This window comes from Alternaria conjuncta (assembly GCF_024043145.1).
Source record: "Alternaria conjuncta strain BMP 0040 chromosome Unknown scaffold_19, whole genome shotgun sequence".
Lineage (NCBI taxonomy): Eukaryota > Fungi > Ascomycota > Dothideomycetes > Pleosporales > Pleosporaceae > Alternaria > Alternaria conjuncta.
Genome location: NW_026250108.1, coordinates 184,972 through 205,878, shown reverse-complemented (window position 1 = coordinate 205,878; position 20,907 = coordinate 184,972). Strand labels below are relative to the sequence as shown.

The window sequence follows — 20,907 nt, the reverse complement described above, 5'->3', positions numbered from 1 at the left end:
AGCGTGTTTGATCTTGCATTTAACGTGACCGCCGGCGGACTTTTCGCTTAGGAGTCGTATGAGTCTGATTGAGGAAGTCTGTCGGTCCAAAGGCCGGTACTGAAAAGAACGAGACATGCGTATGTCAACGCTCGAAACCCAATTTTCGGGTGGCTGCTGGTTTGTATGAAGTTCCGCGCGAAGAGAGAAGGTAGCGGAAATGTGAAACTGGTATTGCTGAGGGTTGGCGGGATTGGGGCGGTGCCAGAGTACGGGTGACGACAAATATAAGCAGGTAGTTCATAGAGGCGGTGCGTGTGCAAGCGGAGCGGGGCAGTTTAAGGAAGAAGAGTTGCAAGCCATACTCGATTCGAGCATACTGCTTACGCCGGAATTCCAAAAGACTGCCTCACAAGAATATGCGCCTTTGATCCAGACTGGGGCCCGGAACTGGGTCGCGTTGGTTCGCTACACACTTCTGCAGTGTCAATAAGAATTAGAGGTATCCTGTATGCTTCGTGATTATCATCATCTAGCTAGACAGTGCTATGAGATAGCATGCTAAGCGGGCTTTCAGAATATCTCTAGACCTACTATTTTACGGCGCAATGTACTAGCAGATTGTCTGCAGTATGCGGAGGTGACGTTGATGTCTGAGGCGAGCAGTTGAAATTATTCCGTCGGTTGCAAAGATAGCGAGAGACTGCGACGGCCATGTTCATGGTTCTTGCAGAAATCGTGGTCGGAATGAACGAAGGCAGGCTGCGAGCGAGCCGGAGCCCCACCTCGACGGGACCGTGCGTTGACACGTTCGCCACCGGAAGACCTCGGGATAGCCAACTGTCCCATGGCCTAGACGACCGCACTTCCCACAAACAACGCTTTGCACACTTCATTTCACGCGGAACGCAGACCTGATATCGGCACAGCGACCGCAGCTTTTGGATATAGTATGCCGACTTCCAGGCAGATGGCTAACTCGAACGATTGCCAGCTCTCATCAGAATTCATCCCTCGATGACTTCAAGCTAATGGAGTGTAGCAAAAGTTCGCATACTTGGATCTGGAGCGGTTCGTCACTATGCAAGGAGCCGCTTGAGACGGTATGCTCGCATCGTAGCGGTCTCTGACCAATATGGCAAAGCTCCCATTGCCGTCAGTCTTTAGCAATCGTGGCACACATTCCTGTTCTCATGTTGTCCTATATCATCCTATTGCCTAAAGCTATCGTATTCCTACGAGGTCTTTGTGTAATTACGTTCTGCAGTGGGCATCGAAATTACAGACAACATGCTGCTCGCGGCTTTGGACTCGTAGCGTCTACTTTCTTTGGTCCTTTGGTATTTTTGCCATGAATGGAGCAAGGAAATCGAAAGAGCACAGTGGCAATAAATGCTCATCTCATGTATATACCAAGGCGTGTGTTGGTCGCGGTTTAGTTGCAGGGATGCGGCGCCGCTCCGTCACCGCGTCGTGTGCAATAACTCTGTAGCCTTTTTTCGTCACCGTTGCCTACGCAACAGTTTCTGTGTCTGGAACTCACCTTCACCGCGAGTGTGCACAAAAGAATTTGGACTTCCACCTCAACGCTTTCTTTTCCTCTCACCACCACCAACTTTTGACTCCAGCCAGCTTGCGGCACGACCACTACGCATTGTCACCACCGTCGCACACGTTGCATTACCAAAGATGGGGCTCGCGCCTCTACTCGTTGATACCTATTGCACGTACAAGAAGGGTACTGGCAACTTCGTCCAATGGCTTGCAGAGACGGCTCGCGCCACCGGCACCGTCAACAACGTCTTCAAGGACGGCCATCACGAAGCAGTACAGCCTACTGGAGGGAGACTCAAGGGCGCTGCTAGAAAAGAGGCCAAGAAAGCTGGATTGACGCAGAACGCTACCGCCACATGTCAGATCCCAGCCAAGTCATTCCTCACCCTCGCGACCGCTATCGCCGGCGACACACACGCATCAGTCCCGCGCTCGGTGTTCACGACATTGCGCGCCGTCATCCAAGGCCGTAAAGACTGCGCGGTCTGGTACGCGATGACCTCCGACCGTGAGGATATTGCCGCCAAAGCAAACAATGCGAGCCACAGCCACTTCATCAAGCTCTTGGAAGATGTCTTCGAAATTCTCAAGGCTAAACAGCCGCGAGCCGAACATCAATCGCCCAAGACCACCAAGCTAGACCCTGTGCCCAGCACGAATATGTATAGTCTCTTGCAAGACGAAGCGCTCTCAGAGATTGGAGAAATGCCAGAAGTCATCGAGAGCCATGTCCGACCGACCAAAGAGAAGGTCACTTACAAGCTCGAAACATCCGACGCCGACGTCTCTTTCGCCATCTTTTGCTTCTTTAAAGACGCTACGCATCTTAGACTGGCTGTTCGGCGCACCTGGCGCGAATTTGCGAAGGGCGACATTGGTCTTCAGGCCGCCGCGCTGACCATGAACGCTGCCTTGACTATGATTGAGAAGTTGAGCAACGAGTTCGAGGAAGCCAACCCACGGTTCAAGGACGCTGAGACTCAGTGGATGCACTTGGAAATTACCAAGTTCGTTCACGACAGCTACAGCAAAGATGGAGAAGGTACAACTTTCATCGATGCAGGCGATGAAAATCATGATGCTTTTGCGTACAAAGAAGGAAAGCAGATGCTGCGTTCGGACACTGTAATGTGCACGCATACAACGGACCTGCTGCTCAGCATCTTCTTCGCAAGAAAGAGCCAGGAAGAATGCCGACTTACCAACGATGAGAAGAGATTCTTGAAGTGTGTTTCGCAACTTCCATGCGCGGGAAGTGGAGTGATCGTTCTCGAAAGCTGTATGGTGCAGAAAGCTGCAAGCACCATGCTGATTAAGCAACAGCTAAACAGTTGGATCATCTTTTGCTTACAAATCTTCTGGGATATGCAGAGAGAGTTGGGCTCTCGCCTACATGTTGGTAAGGCACTCTTCGACAAGACTGGACAACAGCTTATCAAATGCTACCAAAACTACCTTGACACTCAAGGTCTTGAGGACATCGGCATTACTCACAAAATCTTCCGCGATGACATTATCAAGCGCAAGGACTACATCCAGACTCTCATCAATGATGCAGGACTTCAGCAGACGTTTACGCGAAACGAACAACGAACAGGTCAGGTTTTTGGTAACATTCGCGACTTCTCGCTGCTCAAGTGTGATCCTGCGCTCTGCGGCCTGTTCTTAGCTGGTATCCGCCATGAGTACCATAGGACAGCCATTGACATGGCATCCAACCAGGGAATCATCCTCGTTGCAGCTCATCTCTACAACGCCGTGAAGCAAACAGGATGTTTACCCAGAGATCTTCAGTGGGCCGACATGGACTGGCTCATCGAGCAGCAAGGTAGCGACTGGATGTTCGTGGGTAAGAAACCAGAGGGCGGTGTTGACTTTGGAAAGCACGTGAATCTTGCCATGGGTTTGTCCGCGCATAAGTTCACCAAGGATTACAACTCTCGAAAGCCTGGTAAAGAGGTGGAGACCAAGGTCGGCGGAGCGCGGCGCTTCAAGTATCACGCCCGATACTCTGAGCTGGGTTTCAACAGAGAGCCGCGGCGCAAGAAACAAACTGGGGGGAGCAAGGCACAGAACGATGTGCTAATCATGGTCGAGTCACTGGTCAACGATTATCAAGATCCAGCTTACGACAATCGCAAAGGTCTATCTTCTCTGGAGAAACTTCGTGTCTTCAAGCTAGCAATCGAGAAGGATGAGCCAGCCCTTGCCTTTGACGTCATGGAGTTGTTTCTGCGATGCCTCCAAGTTTTACAGGATATCCAGAAACACGCCGTAGTCGTTGCGCCACACGATTACTCAGAGTTAAGGTTCATCCGGGGTATACCTATGAACGCTGTGGTTTGCGAGATGCTATATGACTTGAGCGGCAAGGAGAAACGGGTTCATCAAAGCATTTTCCCGGTCGCCGCCGCCATACTGCGCAAGAAGATTGAGAAGGAAGGCGACGCGGTTCTTCAAAAGGCTCAAGTATGGCAAGACGAGACGAGGATTGAACTGGTCGACGACAAGAACGAAGATGAGCCCAGTTTCGAAAATCCAGATGAAGACACAATGGCCGTGGAATGGCGCAACAAATTCGGTTGCATCGTATTCCAAGATGCGAACGGGGACTGTCGGATGCCTTACGGTCCTCCGGTGTAAAGTGAAACAACCGCTACGCACCCCACCTCTTGGCCTGGCTGTACCTGCTGACCCGACTGAAGCGCCTGTTGGCGGGACCTTTGGAAACCAAACGAAGGAGAATTCGATCATCCCACGGGAGCTAAGCGCGTCGCATAGCGTCTAAACTAGCAATGCACACGTATGTCTAATACGATCCTCTCCCTTGTAGCATGACTGACGTGGAGTGAAGTTCCTGCTCATTTGGCTTGGAAACAATACCTAACAGCAAGCGAATGGTGATCCATATGCGTGGAGAGCAACCGCACCAGTAGTGAGAAAGCACGTACCTCAGCGCGCTGTCTTCATCTTGATCCCGATGATTGAATGCCCGAATTAATTGTAGCCAGTCTCTCTATCTACAGCATTACAGCCATGGCCCCTAGCAGCATGAAGAGCCCTCCACTCAGACTCTTACCCACCACAGCACCAGACTCACCCGTCTGCTCGGCCACAGCCGCACTACCCGTCGCACTTCCCGTCGGCGTCACACTAGCCATACTCGCGCTCCCCGTAACATTCCCCGTCTCCATCGCATGCTCCCCGCCCACACCCCCATCCACATTAACATTAACCGTCGCACTCGCACTCGCACTAGCACTAGCCTCCGTCTTCACCCCCGAACTACTCGCACTAGAACTCTTCTCCCCACCATCCTCACTCCCACTCTTCTTCACTTTCCCATCCCCGCCATCAACAACAATACTCTCAAAAGACCCACTCAAATCGCCATACTGATAGCTAGAACCAGGATTCTGATTCCTCACCTCCACCTTCTCCACCACCATTGTAAAAGGCGCAGCGCTGTAATCCGTTTCGCCGCCCGCCCACTCGATGGTTCCCTGGGCGTTGTTGGGGTCGCCGCCGGCCCAGATGCCGATGCGGACGTTCATGGGGGTTTGCGGGTAGTTTGAGCCGCCGTTTGCGTCGGAGTAGGAGAGTGTGCGTTTTGGGGTGCCGTCCACGAGCCAGGTTGTGGAGGTGGAGGTCCAGGCGATGGTGTAGTTGTGGGAGGTTGATTGGGTGTCGGGAATTGGGGCGTCGACTTCGCGGTCGTGGGTTGTGGTGTTGCCTTTGCCGAAGTAGTTTGCTGTGGGGTGTGTTAGTGGGGGAGTTCTTATGGGTGGATACGGAGGTGTAAGGTCAGGAACAATGGTGGAACACTTACTTTGTACGTTCCCGGGTTGTCCACCTAGCCACTCCCAATCTACCTCATCTAGATCGTCACTCTCCAGAATGGCACTGCTCACTACGCCCTTGCCGGGCGCAGCTTTCATGACGAAGCTCACGCTGCCGAAAAAGATGTACCAGTTCGATTGGATGGTGGGTGCATCGCCGGCTTTGTTGATGGTGAACTCCGCTCCTTTCGATGTGTACTTCACATCGCCAGCGGTGACCTTCCAGTTCTCATCGTCGGCACCGGTGGTGAAGTCGTGGGTGTAAACTGACTCGGAGAGTGCGGTGTCTGCTGGGCAGGATTTCTTGGTTGGGTCGCAGTCTGTCGATGTTTGGGCGAGAGTTTGGGTGGCTGAGAAGAGGATGAGGGAGATGGGGAGTAAGGAGACGTTGGGGAGATGCATTATGGAAGGTGTAGAATTAAGTCGCTCTTCTGTTGGTGTTGTGAACGAATGACTTTGGAAGAGAGAGATGACAGAGACAGCGACAGTGGACTCGACGAAGTGAACAAAATAACTCTTGAAGCAAGAGGCTGAAGATAAGCACCACAAGGAACCCGCGTACCCACCTACTTTAATCACAATCTACAAAGCTTGCCATGCTCAACCCTCCGCGTGGCACGCACCTCCCTCATCGCCGCAATCAAGGGGGAGAACCGCACCACACCAACTCTCCACAGCCCCCCGTCACTGTGGGTCCCTTGAATTACCATCGTCAGCTCCCAGATCACTCCCTGTACCCAAAGATACGGGTGCCAGGACCAAGCATCCACCATTGATAGCGAGGACAGCAGCAGCGGGAACGAGAGGGTCAGGAGTGGTTACGCGAATTACAGGTACCAACTCTCGGCCCGTGTTAAAGCCGCGTGGGTTAATGACGACGCTCGACCCACTTGGCGATCCCGGAACTCAATATATGCGAGCTGGGAGTGTGGCTGGTGTGTCTTGCTAAGTATAGGTACGCGAACACGATGATGGGGGATTTGAGTTTTTGTACGACTTCGGCTTTTATCATTCTCTGCATTTGATAGGGCGATTTCAGGCATTGCTTGTGTCGATTATACGAAATGTGTGGGTTGTGAGTGGGTGGCGCGCTGGGGCATCCTCAATGCTTGTACGGACGGCGTGTGGGTCATCGCGGTACTGGTACCGAGGTTCTTGTACGACAGACACGATGTACATAACAAGTGCGGGAGATATACGGTGTTGCATTGATTGTTGTGGTGGCACGATGATGTCGCATACGCTCTGCCGCCGCGACATCCAACTACTACCTAGGTACTTTAACGACCGGCGCGGAAGGAATGTGGGTAGCAGACACATTCACAGGCGTTAATTCTCTTGTGAGGAAACACAGCTTGTGGCACAGCTAGGCATATCGGCTTCCTCTCCTATGTTCATGCTCCGCTATACGGCATGGCATCGACATCGCGCATGACAGAGCTATTCTTGCAGGTCCCCCCCTCATCGCATCACAGACCCCTTTCTTTCACAACTACTACGCTCGGGTCAACCCACTCATCAGCATCGTACCGCATCGCACCGCATCTCGCCTTTCCTCTTTTTTCCAACGAACGGCGTCGGCGAGACACGAAAGGGCCGGACAAGAATAAGAGCGAGAGCCGAACACGAGATATAAACAATCGCAGTCGAGTCTCGGCCGGTCGACTTCACGTCTCGATCCTATATGACTATGTTCGAGAACAGTCCTTATGTTTATCATATTCGAAGCGATGCACCGGCATATCTCAGACATGTTTTGTTAAACTCACAAGTTCGCACGACCGTGTCTACAGCATCCATCCACAGGCAAAACCGCACATCTACGTCTCGAACAGCCAGCTTGCGAACGTTGCACTTAAAAGCGCACTATACAATTGAGTCATAATCGTAATGCTTCTATCGCGGTATCCCATTTCCAACAACAACACATTCACCCGCCAACCGTAACGAGCGCAGAGTACTGTTCCATTGCTCAGCAAAAACAGGCTAACCAGTGCAGTTCCCATTCCCTTCCGTTCCACCTTTCCACCATTCCACTCACACCCTCTATAAATACGCAGCACTCAGCACCTTCCTCACCGCGTTCTACCGCGTCTTCTTGATTTCCGTCGCCCATCCCTCGATGCCCTCGCCCTTGCTACCAACGGGGATATTCAAATCCACACCCTCCATGCCTTTTGTGTCTTTCAAGAATTCGTGTCCTGCCATTCCGCCCGCGTTGGCGCGGTCGACGGGTAGTAGTTCCAACATGGGTAACAGGAAATCGGCAATCTTCTTACTCTCCTCTGAGCTGAAATGATATTTCTCGTGGAGGACGTCGGGAAGGGCCCAGTGTCGTAATCGGTGAATGTTACGCAGCTCGCCTTTGCGGTTGAATATCTCCTGTGACCATTTTCCCGACATGCAGAGGCCCTTCGGGAAGGTGCCTAGTAGCTCGATGATTTGTGCGATATGGTCGTCGTCTTTGCCGTACTTGGTGCCGGATTGTGGGTCGAAGAGGTAGTCGCCGGTGATCAATTCGAATGTCTGGTATTGTTAGTTTATGCTTTTCCAATTCAGTCGGGTCCATACCATCGCGGCCATACTCCAGACATCGGTACTGGCACCCCATTTGCTACCCAGGATAACTTCTGGTGACCTATATTGCCTGGTCTGGATGTCGTTGGTAAAGTGGTGTCCAACCCAGCAGGCGTTTCCAAGATCTGCAATCTTGACTGATATGGTTTCGAAGGCGTTTTCGACTTGCTGCTCGAGCTCGGTTTTTCCGGACGAGCTGCTGGGTTTATCGAGGCTAATGCCCGATACCTCCTTAGTAAGGAGATCACTAACAAGATTAGCATATACTCGAACATGGACACGAGATAACTTACGCGGACTTTTCTCGTTGCTTTTGCGCGTCGTCGTCGCTCGACTTTATTCCGAGCCGTTCTGCCATGGACAGGCTGGGGCCGGCAGATGGAGTTGCTAGAGCACCACTCATTACGACACCGTCTGACGAAGAAGGAGGACTCGGGATAGTCGTGGGGGAGTCTTTACCTGTACCCTCGCTCATAACCTTGTTGAGACTTTGTGTGTTGCCGGGGAAGCTGGAGAGCTCGGCGTGGTTGAAGCTCGCGTTGAGCGGGCTGGGGAGCGGCTGACTGCCTGTGATGAGGGTCCTCCGTCTCCGCCTGCCGTTTCTAACGCTGTCTTCGCTGTCCTTCTTCTTCGGTTCGTCTTTTACGTATGTTTTCACGATCTGCTCGACGTCGCCGATTTCAATGAGAACATTCTCAGGCTTCAGGTCGGTGTGGATGATGCCGCATTCGCGATGGAGGTAGTCGAGGCCCAGCAAGACCTGCTTTGTGATCTGCTTGACCAGCGGCATTGGTATGCCGCGGTGGTTCCACCTCTTGATCAGGCCCAGTAAATTCTCTCCTAGCACCTCAAACACCATGCAGACGTGGACGCCGTTCGGGCCCTTGTGGTTGAAGGAATCGAGGAGGCTGACGACATGTTTCCGGCCGGGGTGGTTCTCGTTCGCGTCGACCACCTTCTTGAGGAGCTTAATCTCGTCGAGGGCGGTCTCGGTGTAGTGCGCAGCGGAGCGCACGACCTTGAGGGCGACGTGCTTGCCGCTGGTGTTATCCCTCGACAGCCAGACGGTCGAGAAATGGCCCCACCCAAGCTTGCGCACAATCGTGTACTTGCCGTCCTTGTACTCCTCGCCGACCTGCACCGGGTGGTAGCCGCCCTTGCAGTAGTCCTCCGAGTCCTCCTCGTCGGCTGTGTTCTCGGCCTCATCGACCGACGACGACGACGAGTCGGGCGAGTGGCTTAATTGGTTTCCGTACATCTTGTGCTGGGCGAGCGGCGAGTTGGCGTTCTGCACACTGCGGGGTTGAGGTCAGTATAAGGTTGCGGCAGTCAGGGCATGGCGGGCGCATTAAAATAAGTGAAAGAGGGGGGCGCAGGCTGGGCGGGCGGGAGGGGTGAGGCTGCAAGCGGTGGTGGAGGGTAGTGGTTGCGGGTGGTGGTGGTGGTGGTGAACGTACTTGTACTGAAAGGAGCCCGTCGAGCCAGCGGGCGAGGCGTTCTGGTTGCCCTGGTTCTCCGTGGTGATGATGGGCTTGAGGTCCTGGCCCTTCCGTCGCTTCTTGCCGCCGTTGCTGTTGGCAGCCTGCGCGACCTGCTTGGCCTTGTTGATGGCCGCCTTCTTCATGTCGGTGCCATTCATGGTGGCTTTCCCCGCCACGCGCTGGGCTGTGGGCGGGACTGAGGCTCGAGGGCTGCTGGGATGTGCGTGTGCGGTTAGGCGCTCCGGACGCGTTGGGCAGCGCTCATGGGCAGACGCAGACTACTTGGTATGGGCTTGCAGGTGTATAGCGAGGGCAGTGTGGCTCTTCTGTCGCACTGCCTCGCGATTTCTTCAATTGCTGGACACGGGCTTAGCGCTCCCCTCGCCAGCCTATCGATGTCGGCGCTCTGATTGGTGCTCTGGTGGGGGTTTGCACGGGTGCGCGATGCTGCGACAACCACGGGAGATGACTCGCTTGGAGAGATGCGTGATTAATCAAGTCGGACTCGCTTCCCGGAGAATTCGATGCGACTTGGGATGATGATAGAGATGGTGACGGATGGCTGGAGCGCGTCAAAGCCGGAGGAAGCGGTAAGGAAGCAGGCCAGACGAATTATGACATCAGTCGACGCCTACAAATAGTCGCCTGCTACCACATTAGTTCGTCCACGCAACCTTGGAAGCCAGTTTTGCCCAAAGCCTTGCGTCTTGTTAATTAGCGCACCGAGCACCTTGCCTAGACATACCGGCCCGGTACCAGTAGAAGCTGCCAGCTGCTAGGAATGCTTGTTGTTGCGACCCGATCTGCAGCACACGTGGGATGTCAACATCAGCATACCGACTGCACCTGAGGACCCTGGACCGCATCATACCACATCATCTGTACCTTCCAAATAACATTTAATAGCGCACCTAGGATGTATCATCTGTGCCTTCCTATCTAGCTCTCGCTACCAATGTCTGCAATGGAAACGCCTATTCGAGAAAGAGCTATGCTCAGCCCAACCTGTAGGGCAGGCAGGAGCAGCCCTCACAACCCACCACTATATAATACATCTGCATCCAATCCCGACTCCGAAAGAAGAAACCGCTATGCAAAACTATAAATGCCCCATATCCTACATTCGCGCGCCATCCATTAGCAGCCCTGTAACACCTGACCTGCGCGTCACGCTCAAAGCATGCATCTCGCATATCCCTCATTGCGGAGAGCCGCATCCCACCACCACCACCCCAACTACAACCACTACTTCGCACTCACAGCAGCCATCCACTTCTGCTCATCCTGCTTATCGAAATGCAGCAGCATGCCCAGCACAGGAATAAGCTGTTGCTGATACTTCTTGTCTCGTTGCTCCAAAAACTGCAGGAGCACATTCTTCAGGTACACGTAGTCGATTGCTTCTTGGATCGCTCCACCGCCCCTGGCACGCGGTGAAGCTAGTTGCGACCGCGAGGACTCGACTGAAGAGCGTGAGGACTGCGGGATGGGAGTGGAACTGGAGCCGCGGGCTTTGAGGGTGCGTAGCTCGTCGGACATTGTCTGTGGGGTGATTAGTAGGTTGTATATTGGGTATGGTGGAAGTACGTACCTTGCTGGACTTTTGGAGCTTCTCAAGCCGGCTCTGTGTCTCGTCGAATGCTCGTCGCAGATCGCTCTTTTCTTTTTCTAGCTCGTGGGCTTGTTTCTCGCTTTCGTCCAGTGCATCTCGGAGTTGGCTCATCGCAAGCCTGACTTCAGAGGCCTCTTCGCTGGCTTGTGCGGCTCGTTTCTCGAGATCCTCCGTCTGCTTGCGGAGCGCTCCTTCGGAAGCAACCAGATCTTCTTTGTCTTCCACAGCGCGTGCTTGTGCACGTTCGGCGTCGCGCACCTTTTGTTTCAGCTCTTCGAGCTCCCGAGCGCGTCGGCGGCTGAATGTGCTAGCTTGCTCTTCTGCACGTTCGCGTTCCTCAACGGCAAGGTCGAGGCGCTCTTGCATCTCGCGTACCCGCGTATCAGCCCGTCCTTGCGCATCGTTCAACAGCCTCCTCATTGTCTCAGCCTCGCGTCCACGTTCGCTGAGTAAGCGATGCGCATCGGCAAGCTCTTCCTCCAGGCTTTCGCTTCGGGCGCGAACCTCTTTCATCTGGGTGCTCATCTCTTGTACCTGGTCCTGCATGCTGCTTACAAAGTCCTGCGCACTCGCGGACTGTGCCGACTTCATCTGGATCTCTTCACGTAGACTGCCCACCTCCCGCGTGAGCTTCGCGACTTCCTCTTCCAAGTCATGAACCTTCTGGCGTGATGCCTTGAGCTCGTCTTGTGCCTTTTTGGCATCTTTCGTCAACTTGTCCCGCGTTTCGATGACATCCTTTCGCTCCGTCTCCGAGTTTTGGAGATCTCGCTGGATCTTCTTGTTAGTCTCTTCAAGCGCAAGCCTCTGGCTGGTTTCTTGTTTGATTTTGTCGTTGAGTGTCTTGGTATCGCTCTCCTTGCTCGACAACTGAGACTTGTATTCAGTGATTTCCGATCTGAGGTCTTTCTCGCGGTTTTCTAGTCGGCGGACTTCCGTAGTCTTGGTGGAAAGCTCGTCTTTGGTGCTACGCAGTTCCGCCACCTCCTTGCGTAGTGATGTCAGCTCCGGTTGCGCCTTCTGCAGCACCTCTCGCATTTCGGTGAGGTCTTTGAAGCGGGATGCCGCGAGCTTTTCTGCAACTGAAAGATCCGTCTGCAATGTCTCCGCCTTTGTCTTGAGCTCCGTGAACTCGGCGGTCAACGCCTCTCTTTCTTGTTGCGACGACTCGTTCGATGCTTTGCTGGTCTTCAACTCAGCGATTTCAGCCTCAAGCTTGGTGAGGTTCTCTTGCAGCGCCGCCTTCTCGGCTTGCAGTTCCTTGACCTTATCCTTGGCCTCAGTGTGTTCGAGGCCGTAGTCAAGGAGGTCTTGACGCAGGGTATCGATCTCTTCTTGCATGTCTTCTTGGTCTTTTGCCCTCTTGCTGAGACGGTCGATCGTCGACGCCTTCTCCGCGACCTCGGTCTGCAATGTTTCGATAGCTGCGACCTTCTCTTCAAGGTCAGATTTGAGCTGCGCGACATCCTTCAACGCGTCTTCAAGTTGGGACGGCGAGAATTCGGCATCGCGGGGGCTGAGAAGGCCTTCGGTATCTCCAGCTTCACTGGGTGTTGCTTCAGGTGTCAACGTTCCACTGGCCTCAGGTCCCTTTCCTCCCTTCTTGTTCTTCTTGTTCTCCTTGGCGCGGGCTCTCTTCTTTGCTGCTGCGCTCTGGGGAGCTTGTGCTGGGGTCGCTTGCGGCTGCTGGACTGGTTCTGGTTTGGTCGATTTCTTGTCATCGTTCGCTTTCTGCAAGTCCTTCTTCGCTTGCTCGAGCTCGACTAACGCGCTATCGCGTTTTGCTTCTGTAGTCTTTAGCTGCTCGCGAACTTTGCCGAGCAATCCGTCCATGGTCTCGTTCCGCTTCTCAGCCTTGGCTTGTGATTCGCGCAATTGCGAAAGTTCACCTTGGAGTTCCTCGATGCGCTGCTTGAGCTCTTGCACCTGATCATCTTCGACAATCTTCTCTCCCTTGTCCGCATGTAGCTCTTCCAGTTCCTTGGATGTTGCGTCAAGCTTCGTCTTGAGTTCGGCGATGGTCCTTTCGTTCTGGTCATGAGTATCCTTGTGCTTGTGCAGCTCTTCCTCGGCGCTTTCAACCTTCGACTTGAGATCTACAATGTTGTTGTTGAGCTCCTTCTCGCGGTCGTCGGCGTCCCTTTGTAGTCGTTGGTGGGTGTCCTTGAATGTGTTCAGATCGTTCGTCGTAGTCTCTAGATTCTGCATGAAAGACTGTGCTGATTCCTGAGCCGTAGAAAGCTCTTCCTTGAGCGACTTGTTCTCCTCCTCGAGCTTTCCGACCTTCTCCTCGCTTTCCTGTAATTGTGTCTGCAAGCGGGGCAGCTCGCTGTCGTACGAGAAGAAGTCTTCCGTGTCTTCGGTGCTCTCAGTCTGCTTGGACGCTTTGGAAGGTGACGATGGCGCGACGGACTCGGTCTGCGTTGTGGAATCGTCCGGTACAGCCTCGCTGGCAGCCGGCGCCTGGGACTTCAGCGTCTCGACCTCAGCCGTAGCCTCCTTCGCGCGCTTCTCGGCGTCCTCCAGCTTCTTGTTGAGCTCATCGCGCTCCTTGGACACCCGCTTTAGCTCCTCCATGAGCATGTCACTCTTGACGTTTAGTTGGCCTAGGTATTCGACGAATGCGCCCGTGTCGCTGATGGAAGTGAGAGGGGTGTATTCGCGTAGGGAGCTCTCGAAAGCCTCGATGGCGCCCACTCTGGCGTGTGCGATGCGGTACGACCGAAGGAGTTCTGTAGGGGGATTAGCTTGGCGCATACATAGGGAAGGCGTCACTCACCCGTATACTTGGGGTCCAGCTTGTCCAGCCTGCGCAATCGCAATTGAATCTCGCGCGGCAGCTCTGGTGGCTGTTCTGGCTTCACTTCGACTTCCGCAGTCGGCCCCTCTTCCTCCTCCTTCTTGCCATCGCCATTCTCCGCATTCACTTCGGCGGGTTGCGCCTTCTCCTTTGGTCGCGGTGTGCCGGCTCGACTCGGCGGGTCATCCTCTTCTCCTACGACAAATTCCGGGTCAAACTCTGAGGGGTCAGGGCCCTTCCCTGCCGGCGCGGCCTTGCTGCTGTCGCCATCTTTCGATCTCGCTGTGCGCTTCGAGGGCGAGAGGTTGCGTGAGTTGGATCTCCGTGTTGTAGAGCTGGATCGTGGAGTGCCCGACGGTGAGGTGGCTTTCTGGCGCGCTTGCTCTTCTGCTATTCTGGCGTCGATGGCCCCCCGAATGCGCTGTGTCTTGTCAGCATGCCTATGATGCAACGTGGATGGCGATGGGGTACCTGGAACATGATGCTGCTGAATTATGAAGAAGTATAGAAAAACATGCAAAGTAGACAAGTAATACACTTTCCTAATGGAATATCAAACACGGATCCATGGGGACAAACCACTATTCTGACACGTTCTGGGGTCCGTCGCGGCTAGGTGACATGGATCGGGGACGCTGGACAGGCGCTAAGATCAGCCTTCGGTAAAGCTAGTGCGGCGGGAATCCTCACTTTTTCTCTCGCTGGCCGTTCCCCCACCAGAACGACAACCATAATCCAGCACAATGGCAAACGTGGAGATTTCACTGCCGCTGCCAGTCCTGCCTGAGGGCTGGGCTGGCGAGAAGGACTTCAAGGCCATCGGCCAGCTGAGCGACGCCAACGACCGCAAGATCGAGCCTGTTGGCCCGCACTTCCTCGCCTACGCCCGCAGAGTATGTGCTTCGACGATGATTGGCATATGCAGTACTGACGAATCCTACAGAAGCGCAACAAGCGCACTTTCTCCGAGGATGACCGCATCCAGGCACAGGCCAACGTCAAGAGCGTCGAGGAGGAGGACCCCGACGATGTTGACGAGCCCGAGGACCCCGTCATGCTGCAGCGTGAAGCCAAGGACTGGAAGGTAGGGCGATTGCACAGGCTATTGTAGGCTCCTACTAACATCTCCCAGTCACAAGACCACTACGCTGTGCTCGGCATAACCCGCTACCGATGGAGGGCCACGGACGAACAGATCAAGCGCGCCCACCGCAGGAAGGTGCTCAAGCACCACCCCGACAAGAAGGCGGCCAAGGGCGGAACCGAGGACGACCAATTCTTCAAGTGCATCCAAAAGGCCCACGAGGTGCTCTCCGACCCCGTCAAGAGGAGGCAGTTCGACTCCGTCGACGAGGGCGCTGAGGTTGAGCCACCATCCAAGAAGGACACACAGAAGGGCAACTTCTACAAGCTCTGGGGCAAGGTCTTCGAGGCCGAGGGACGCTTCTCAAACAAGCAGCCCGTCCCCAAGCTGGGTAACGCCAACAGCACCAAGGAGGAGGTCGAGCACTTCTACAACTTCTGGTACAACTTCGACAGCTGGAGGACCTTTGAGTACCTTGACGAGGACGTGCCCGATGACAACGAGAACCGTGACCAGAAGCGTCACGTCGAACGCAAGAACCAGAACGCGCGCCGCAAGAAGAAGACCGAGGACACCACTCGTCTGAGGCACATGGTCGACGATTGTCTGGCGCTTGACGAGCGTATCAAGAAGTTCCGCCAAGCCGAGAACGCACAGAAGAACAAGCGCCGTCTCGAAAAGGAGGCTGCCGAGAAGGCCGCAAAGGAGGAGGCCGAGAAGAAGAAGGCCGAGGAGGCTGCAGCTGCAGCTGAGAAGGAGGCTGCCGAAAAGGCCGCAAAGGCCGACAACAAGAAGGCCAAGGAGGCAGCGAAGAACGCGGCAAAGAAGAACAAGCGTGTTGTGCGTGGTGCCGTTAAGGACGCCAACTACTTCCACGGCGCCGGCGATGCGCCCGCTTCCCAGGTCGATGCCGCTCTCAACGACGTCGATCTCATCATCGTAAAGCAGGACAACGAGGAGCTGGCTGCATTGACCAGCAAGCTCAACGGTGTCAAGGATGCCGGTAAGATCAAGGAGATCTTCCAGGAGGAGGCCCAGCGTCTCATTGGCGCTGCAAAGCTTACGCAGGGCGAGCTCAAGGCTCTGGCTTGAAAAGCGGCTCACGCTGCACCCACTTCTTGATAGACGTTGTTTAGACTTGGACGGAACGGGAATAATGATATGCATGATTCCATTTGTGACAAACCCTCTTATCTTTCATCTCAAACTCGACTCGAATTCGCAGCCAGCATTACAGCAACTCCCAGATTGTTCACCCATCTGATGTCATGCCTTCACATGTGTCAAATGCATCCAGCGGGCGTTTCCGCGGCGGTCGGTACCAGGGTCTAAAGATGATGGCGTGGATGCGGATCGCGCGACACACCACCAAGAAGCCAAGCGCTGCCGTCACCCGGAACAGGCAGTGCATTAACGACACCCAAAGTTTGGCTTGAGCCGACATTCCTCTCTCACGACCACTGCGACAACTACCACTGCAATTCCCTTCGCCATCGTTAATCGCCCATTTACCCCGCGAGCACTATTTCCCCGCGCCAAGGACCCCTACACGACGCACAGCAGCACCGATCGCCTGCGCCAGCCCACGCAGCCAGCAGGTTTCTCGCGGTCGGACCTCACTGGCACTGCGCTCGCCTGATTGGATTTGGCCGACGACCTCGTGCCCGCAATCTCACTCCGACATCACTATGAGCGCGTCCCCCACGTCCAGAGACGGCCGACATGCGTCTCCAGCGCCGCGAAAGTCCTCGGGGCCTTACAAGGTCAGCCCGCTGCAGCTCCCCACGGGCGGACACCTCGCGCAGGATGAGGTACGGCGGCCGTCGATACAGTTTCTGGCGCACAGAAATCAGTCGCTACCCAGAGGTCAACCCAGGCCCCGTGAACGACGCCGGTTGTCGTCACCGCCGCCTCCACCGTAAGTACTGATTTGCTCCTGCCTCATGCACCCCGGGTATATCTACGCTTTGCGCTGCTTTGCGCCCGTCTTCCTCTTTCCATGTATTCATGGCGCACAAATGGCGAAGTATGCTTCCAGCGTGCCGGAGCTCAGATGGGCACTTAACTCCATATCTTGCGAATACCTTGCAAGGCCCTTGGACTGACACTTCACTCAGCGTATTCCAACCTCGGGTGTCTTTTGACACCTTCGACAAGCCCGCAGACTTCATCGAAGAGAGCTCATTCACACTCATCGCCAAGCACAAGGACTACGAATACACAAAGCGTTCGCGGACGTTCCTCTGCGGTTTCGACGAGAACGAGTACTCAGTATACGCCCTACAATGGCTCATCAACGAGCTAGTCGACGATGGAGATGAAATAGTATGTCTCAGAGTGGTCGAGAAGGAGGATGCAATAGCAGGAGACCGCAGCGTAGAGACTGGTCGGTATCGTGTGGAGGCTGATAACACCATGGCCGACATACAAAGTCGAAATCATGACAACAAGGCGATCAATCTGATATTGGAGTTTTCCATCGGTAAGGTTAACAAAGTTATCGACGACATGGTTAGTCTTCCGCGGTCGCGTAGCTTGTTTCACATCTAACGACAGACAGATCAATCTGTACGAACCAGCAATCCTGGTAGTCGGGACGCGGGGCAAGAGCTTGGGCGGATTCCAGGGACTGCTTCCTGGCAGTGTGTCGAAATACTGTCTACAACATTCGCCAGTACCTGTCATTGTCGTACGCCCCACATCGAAACGCGACAAGGCGAAGAGCAAGCGCACCAACGACCCAGACCGCCAGGGTTACAGAGAGATTCTAGCGAAGAGCGAAAGCCTTCCTGAATTTAACAGCCCTCGTAACAGCTTCTTCGCAAATGAAGACGAAGCAGCGATAGTGGGAGGGGCAGCGACAGCCCCCAAACCAGCCGTAGAGGCGCATCCTCTAGCACAAGTGGAACAAGCGCCAGACAGCAGCGAGGACGAGGAAGACACTCGCACCACCACTGTGGTCAATGACCTGGTCAATGATGATCCACGAAGCCCCGGCCCGATGATGAAGAGCCCGCATCTACAAAATCTGAGCAGTCCAGAGCTTAGTAGCCAGTCTGGTAGCGACGACGAAGATGGAGACGGCGGAGTCTCAACTTCGGGAACTTCGGCAGTAGAGAAAGCATCGATTGCAACGGGGCAGACAAGTGTTGGCGAGGGAGACGCAGGCGGTGGGAATGCGTCAATGTCGTACATGGACAGTCTCACAAGTGGAGCGAAGGAGTCGAAGGACTCGAATGAATCACAGGGCGCATAGTGGAAGCATCAATCGAGGATGGGTGTGCGAAGGGAGGTAGTGTGAGTCTCGAGGAAGATATGTCGTTTGGCCATACTAATCATGGACCGCGTCATGAAGGTTGGCGAAGGAGACATGAGCGGTGGAAACCGTCGGTATCGTACACGAATAGACACGGGTGCAACTCAGACAAGCCCCAAAGACACACCCGCACATTTTGGCGCACAGGGAAATGGGGGCGCATAGTCTTAGCATTCAATACCCAATATATCTCGTCTCTCACATCAGCCTCAAAGATAGCAGCTTGTGGTGTTTCATGTGCTCCTGCCCGACCCCGGTATGATCGACGCGATGACGTTTCGTGTGGCTTGACGCCGCGACATGCATGCGCGTTCCCGGCCCCAGTCCCTCATTGACTGATTGCCTCACTTGCGTAACCTTCCACATCCCCCCAAGACCTCCATGTGTCAACGTATCCATACCGCGCCGCGTAATCAATGGGTATCCGCACCTCGCCCATAACCAGGACAAACTGGCAATAGCCACCAGCCACACATTAGCTGCCGAATAACAAGACCGCCTATCCGATGATCCCGACTCTGCAAGACGACTGCGATGAGTGCATGCCGGACTATGCGCTGCACCGCAGCCCGATGACGGTTGCGATATCGGCGCTTCCCTTTATTGTCACTTTCCTCGTTGCTTCTGTGGCGGCGCAAAAGCTGTTTCCTATCTTGTCTGGGAATGCGGATCGCAAAGCGCACCATGACGGCGCGCGACTGCCTGGGGCACCACAGCGCGAACGCCCCTCCATACTGAGTAGCCTACGCCCGAGTGCGCGCTCACTCGCCAGCATTCTCTTCTCGACCAACTTCGCCCTTTCCGCCGTACTCGCTGAACTCATCCTCTGCGAAATCTCCAATACCGTCAATCGCGCCACACGAACGTTAGCGCTCAAGATCACGCTACCTTCCCTGCTCTTCCTGCTTGTCGTCGCGACACCGGCGATTGAGATTCACTCGATCATATCGGGTACTGGGCTGAACATTGGTGGGGAGCAGAAGAGTCGGCGACGAGCAGCATGGGTGTTGGAGCTGTGTGGGCTGGCGACATGGCTGGCGGGGTTTTGGTATCTTGGTCGAGGGCTGCTGGGCTCGTATCTGCATGAGGAATCCTATGAGCATGATCATACTTTCAGCGAAGGCTGTTTGGAGAGGATAGGCATAATTGGTATTAGCTTGATGGCTTCGCTAGCTGGGTTTGCTGCTATATCCGCGCTTTGGCATACATTTGGCGTTAAGTATCGTCCGGTAAGCTCATCGTCTCCCAGGGATATGAGTATTTGCCAGGTATACTAATTCTTCCTAGGTCACCGAATCAGACATCGGTCGCAAGCAGGCTGGCATACAGGCTACGAACGACATGCTCCTGACGAAGGAGAGTCGACTCCGAGCGGTCGAACGAAAACTTGCGGACAATCCCCAACAAGGTTTCATGGGCCGCGTAGTAGGATCGATTCGTGGCAATCCCGACATTCAAGAGCGCAACACTCTACAACTCGAAATACAAGGCCTCGAGACTATGCGCCACACACTCCAGAACTCCCTAACAGTTCTCCAAAACCGTCGGCAGAACCAACTGCGATCGCATACCGCAAACGGGAGGCTGTTCAACATCGTCTCATACGTCTTCGCCGTATATTGCGCATACCGCATCATCGCCACCACAGTCACAACACTCCGCCGCTTCTCATCACCAAATGCGAGCTTCGCAAGCAGCGACCCCATTAACAATGTCCTCGCCCTACTAGCCAAACACTGGGACCCAACCATCGACCGCGTAGCCTGGAGCCGCACAATCTCCTTCCTCCTCTCCGGCGTCATGCTCCTCCTCTCCTTCAACAGCGTCCTCCAAACCTTCTACCTCTTCGCCCGCGTCGTCCCCGGTCTCCTGCATCACGCACGCACAAACTTCGCGCTTATCATCTCGCAGATCGCAGCGACTTACGTTATCAGCTCTGCGTTGCTTCTTCGGAGTAACCTGCCGCCTGAGATGAAGAGCAAGATTGGGGATGCGTTGGGTGCACCGCTTGAACCGGGGTTTACGGAGAGGTGGTTTGAGGGCTGGTTCTTGGCGGCGAGTGCGGCGACGGTGTTGGGGCTTTGGGCGGGGAAGAGGTTGAAGGGTGGGGAGTGGGATGATGATTGTGAGGGGGGGGAGGGGGATGTTGAGATGGGGAAGAGGAGTACGTAGATGGATGTAGGAGTATGTTATGTATGCATTGATCGTCGTCATCATGGATCTGTTGTGAGAATGCGTCGCCGCCTACAGTTGGCACACCATGTCGGTCAACTTTCTTACATGAATGATTTTAAAGAGACCGCTTAGGTACCGAATCCGTTTTCCCATCAGCAATAAAAGGTCCGATAACAATTCCCATACAAAACCTGCATCTATCACCCACATCTTCGGCGCGTCCACCGATATCTGCAGACCACCTCGGCGAATACCATCACCACCCAGCATCACAGAGTGGCAGCGCCCAACGAGTTGAGTGATAGATAGCCACCGGGTATCGCTGCATAAACGCCAAATGAGCTCGTTAGCATGAGCAAGCCGCCCGCCCGCGCTTGCTAAGCATGCATCACCTCTGGACCCGCAATAACGCGCCATGCGCGACGAGCCGTTTGATTGAAGGTTGACGTCGATGTTGCCCGATGCAGGCGCGTTCGCGTTGTGACGTCAG

At 54.6% G+C, this 20,907-nt stretch overlaps 7 protein-coding genes across 7 annotated transcripts; 4 read left to right on the top strand and 3 right to left on the bottom strand.

Moving 5' to 3' along the window:
- Positions 1-1,668: 1,668 nt before the first annotated feature.
- On the top strand, positions 1,669-4,176 carry J4E85_009834 (uncharacterized protein; the record flags this gene model as incomplete). Its single annotated transcript, XM_051474052.1, has 1 exon — positions 1,669-4,176. The coding sequence occupies one exon, from the start codon at positions 1,669-1,671 to the stop codon at positions 4,174-4,176; it is 2,508 nt and encodes an 835-aa protein (XP_051322129.1).
- Positions 4,177-4,553: 377 nt separating this feature from the next.
- J4E85_009833 (uncharacterized protein) lies at positions 4,554-5,774 on the bottom strand (the record flags this gene model as incomplete). Its single annotated transcript, XM_051474051.1, has 2 exons — positions 4,554-5,284; positions 5,363-5,774. The coding sequence occupies 2 exons, from the start codon at positions 5,772-5,774 to the stop codon at positions 4,554-4,556; spliced, it is 1,143 nt and encodes a 380-aa protein (XP_051322128.1).
- Positions 5,775-7,457: 1,683 nt separating this feature from the next.
- J4E85_009832 (uncharacterized protein) lies at positions 7,458-9,588 on the bottom strand (the record flags this gene model as incomplete). The annotated part of the gene is made up of 4 exons (XM_051474050.1): positions 7,458-7,898; positions 7,944-8,196; positions 8,243-9,244; positions 9,407-9,588. 4 exons carry the CDS (start codon positions 9,586-9,588, stop codon positions 7,458-7,460), a joined length of 1,878 nt encoding a protein of 625 aa, XP_051322127.1.
- A 1,087-nt stretch (positions 9,589-10,675) lies between these two features.
- J4E85_009831 (uncharacterized protein) lies at positions 10,676-14,322 on the bottom strand (the record flags this gene model as incomplete). Its single annotated transcript, XM_051474049.1, has 4 exons — positions 10,676-10,972; positions 11,022-13,774; positions 13,822-14,263; positions 14,314-14,322. 4 exons carry the CDS (start codon positions 14,320-14,322, stop codon positions 10,676-10,678), a joined length of 3,501 nt encoding a protein of 1,166 aa, XP_051322126.1.
- Positions 14,323-14,585: 263 nt separating this feature from the next.
- J4E85_009830 (uncharacterized protein) lies at positions 14,586-16,018 on the top strand (the record flags this gene model as incomplete). The annotated part of the gene is made up of 3 exons (XM_051474048.1): positions 14,586-14,735; positions 14,786-14,926; positions 14,975-16,018. 3 exons carry the CDS (start codon positions 14,586-14,588, stop codon positions 16,016-16,018), a joined length of 1,335 nt encoding a protein of 444 aa, XP_051322125.1.
- Positions 16,019-16,614: 596 nt separating this feature from the next.
- Positions 16,615-18,182, top strand: J4E85_009829 (uncharacterized protein; the record flags this gene model as incomplete). Its single annotated transcript, XM_051474047.1, has 3 exons — positions 16,615-16,844; positions 17,044-17,437; positions 17,487-18,182. The coding sequence occupies 3 exons, from the start codon at positions 16,615-16,617 to the stop codon at positions 18,180-18,182; spliced, it is 1,320 nt and encodes a 439-aa protein (XP_051322124.1).
- Positions 18,183-18,748: 566 nt separating this feature from the next.
- On the top strand, positions 18,749-20,414 carry J4E85_009828 (uncharacterized protein; the record flags this gene model as incomplete). Its single annotated transcript, XM_051474046.1, has 2 exons — positions 18,749-19,471; positions 19,530-20,414. 2 exons carry the CDS (start codon positions 18,749-18,751, stop codon positions 20,412-20,414), a joined length of 1,608 nt encoding a protein of 535 aa, XP_051322123.1.
- Between the last annotated feature and the right edge of the window lie 493 nt (positions 20,415-20,907).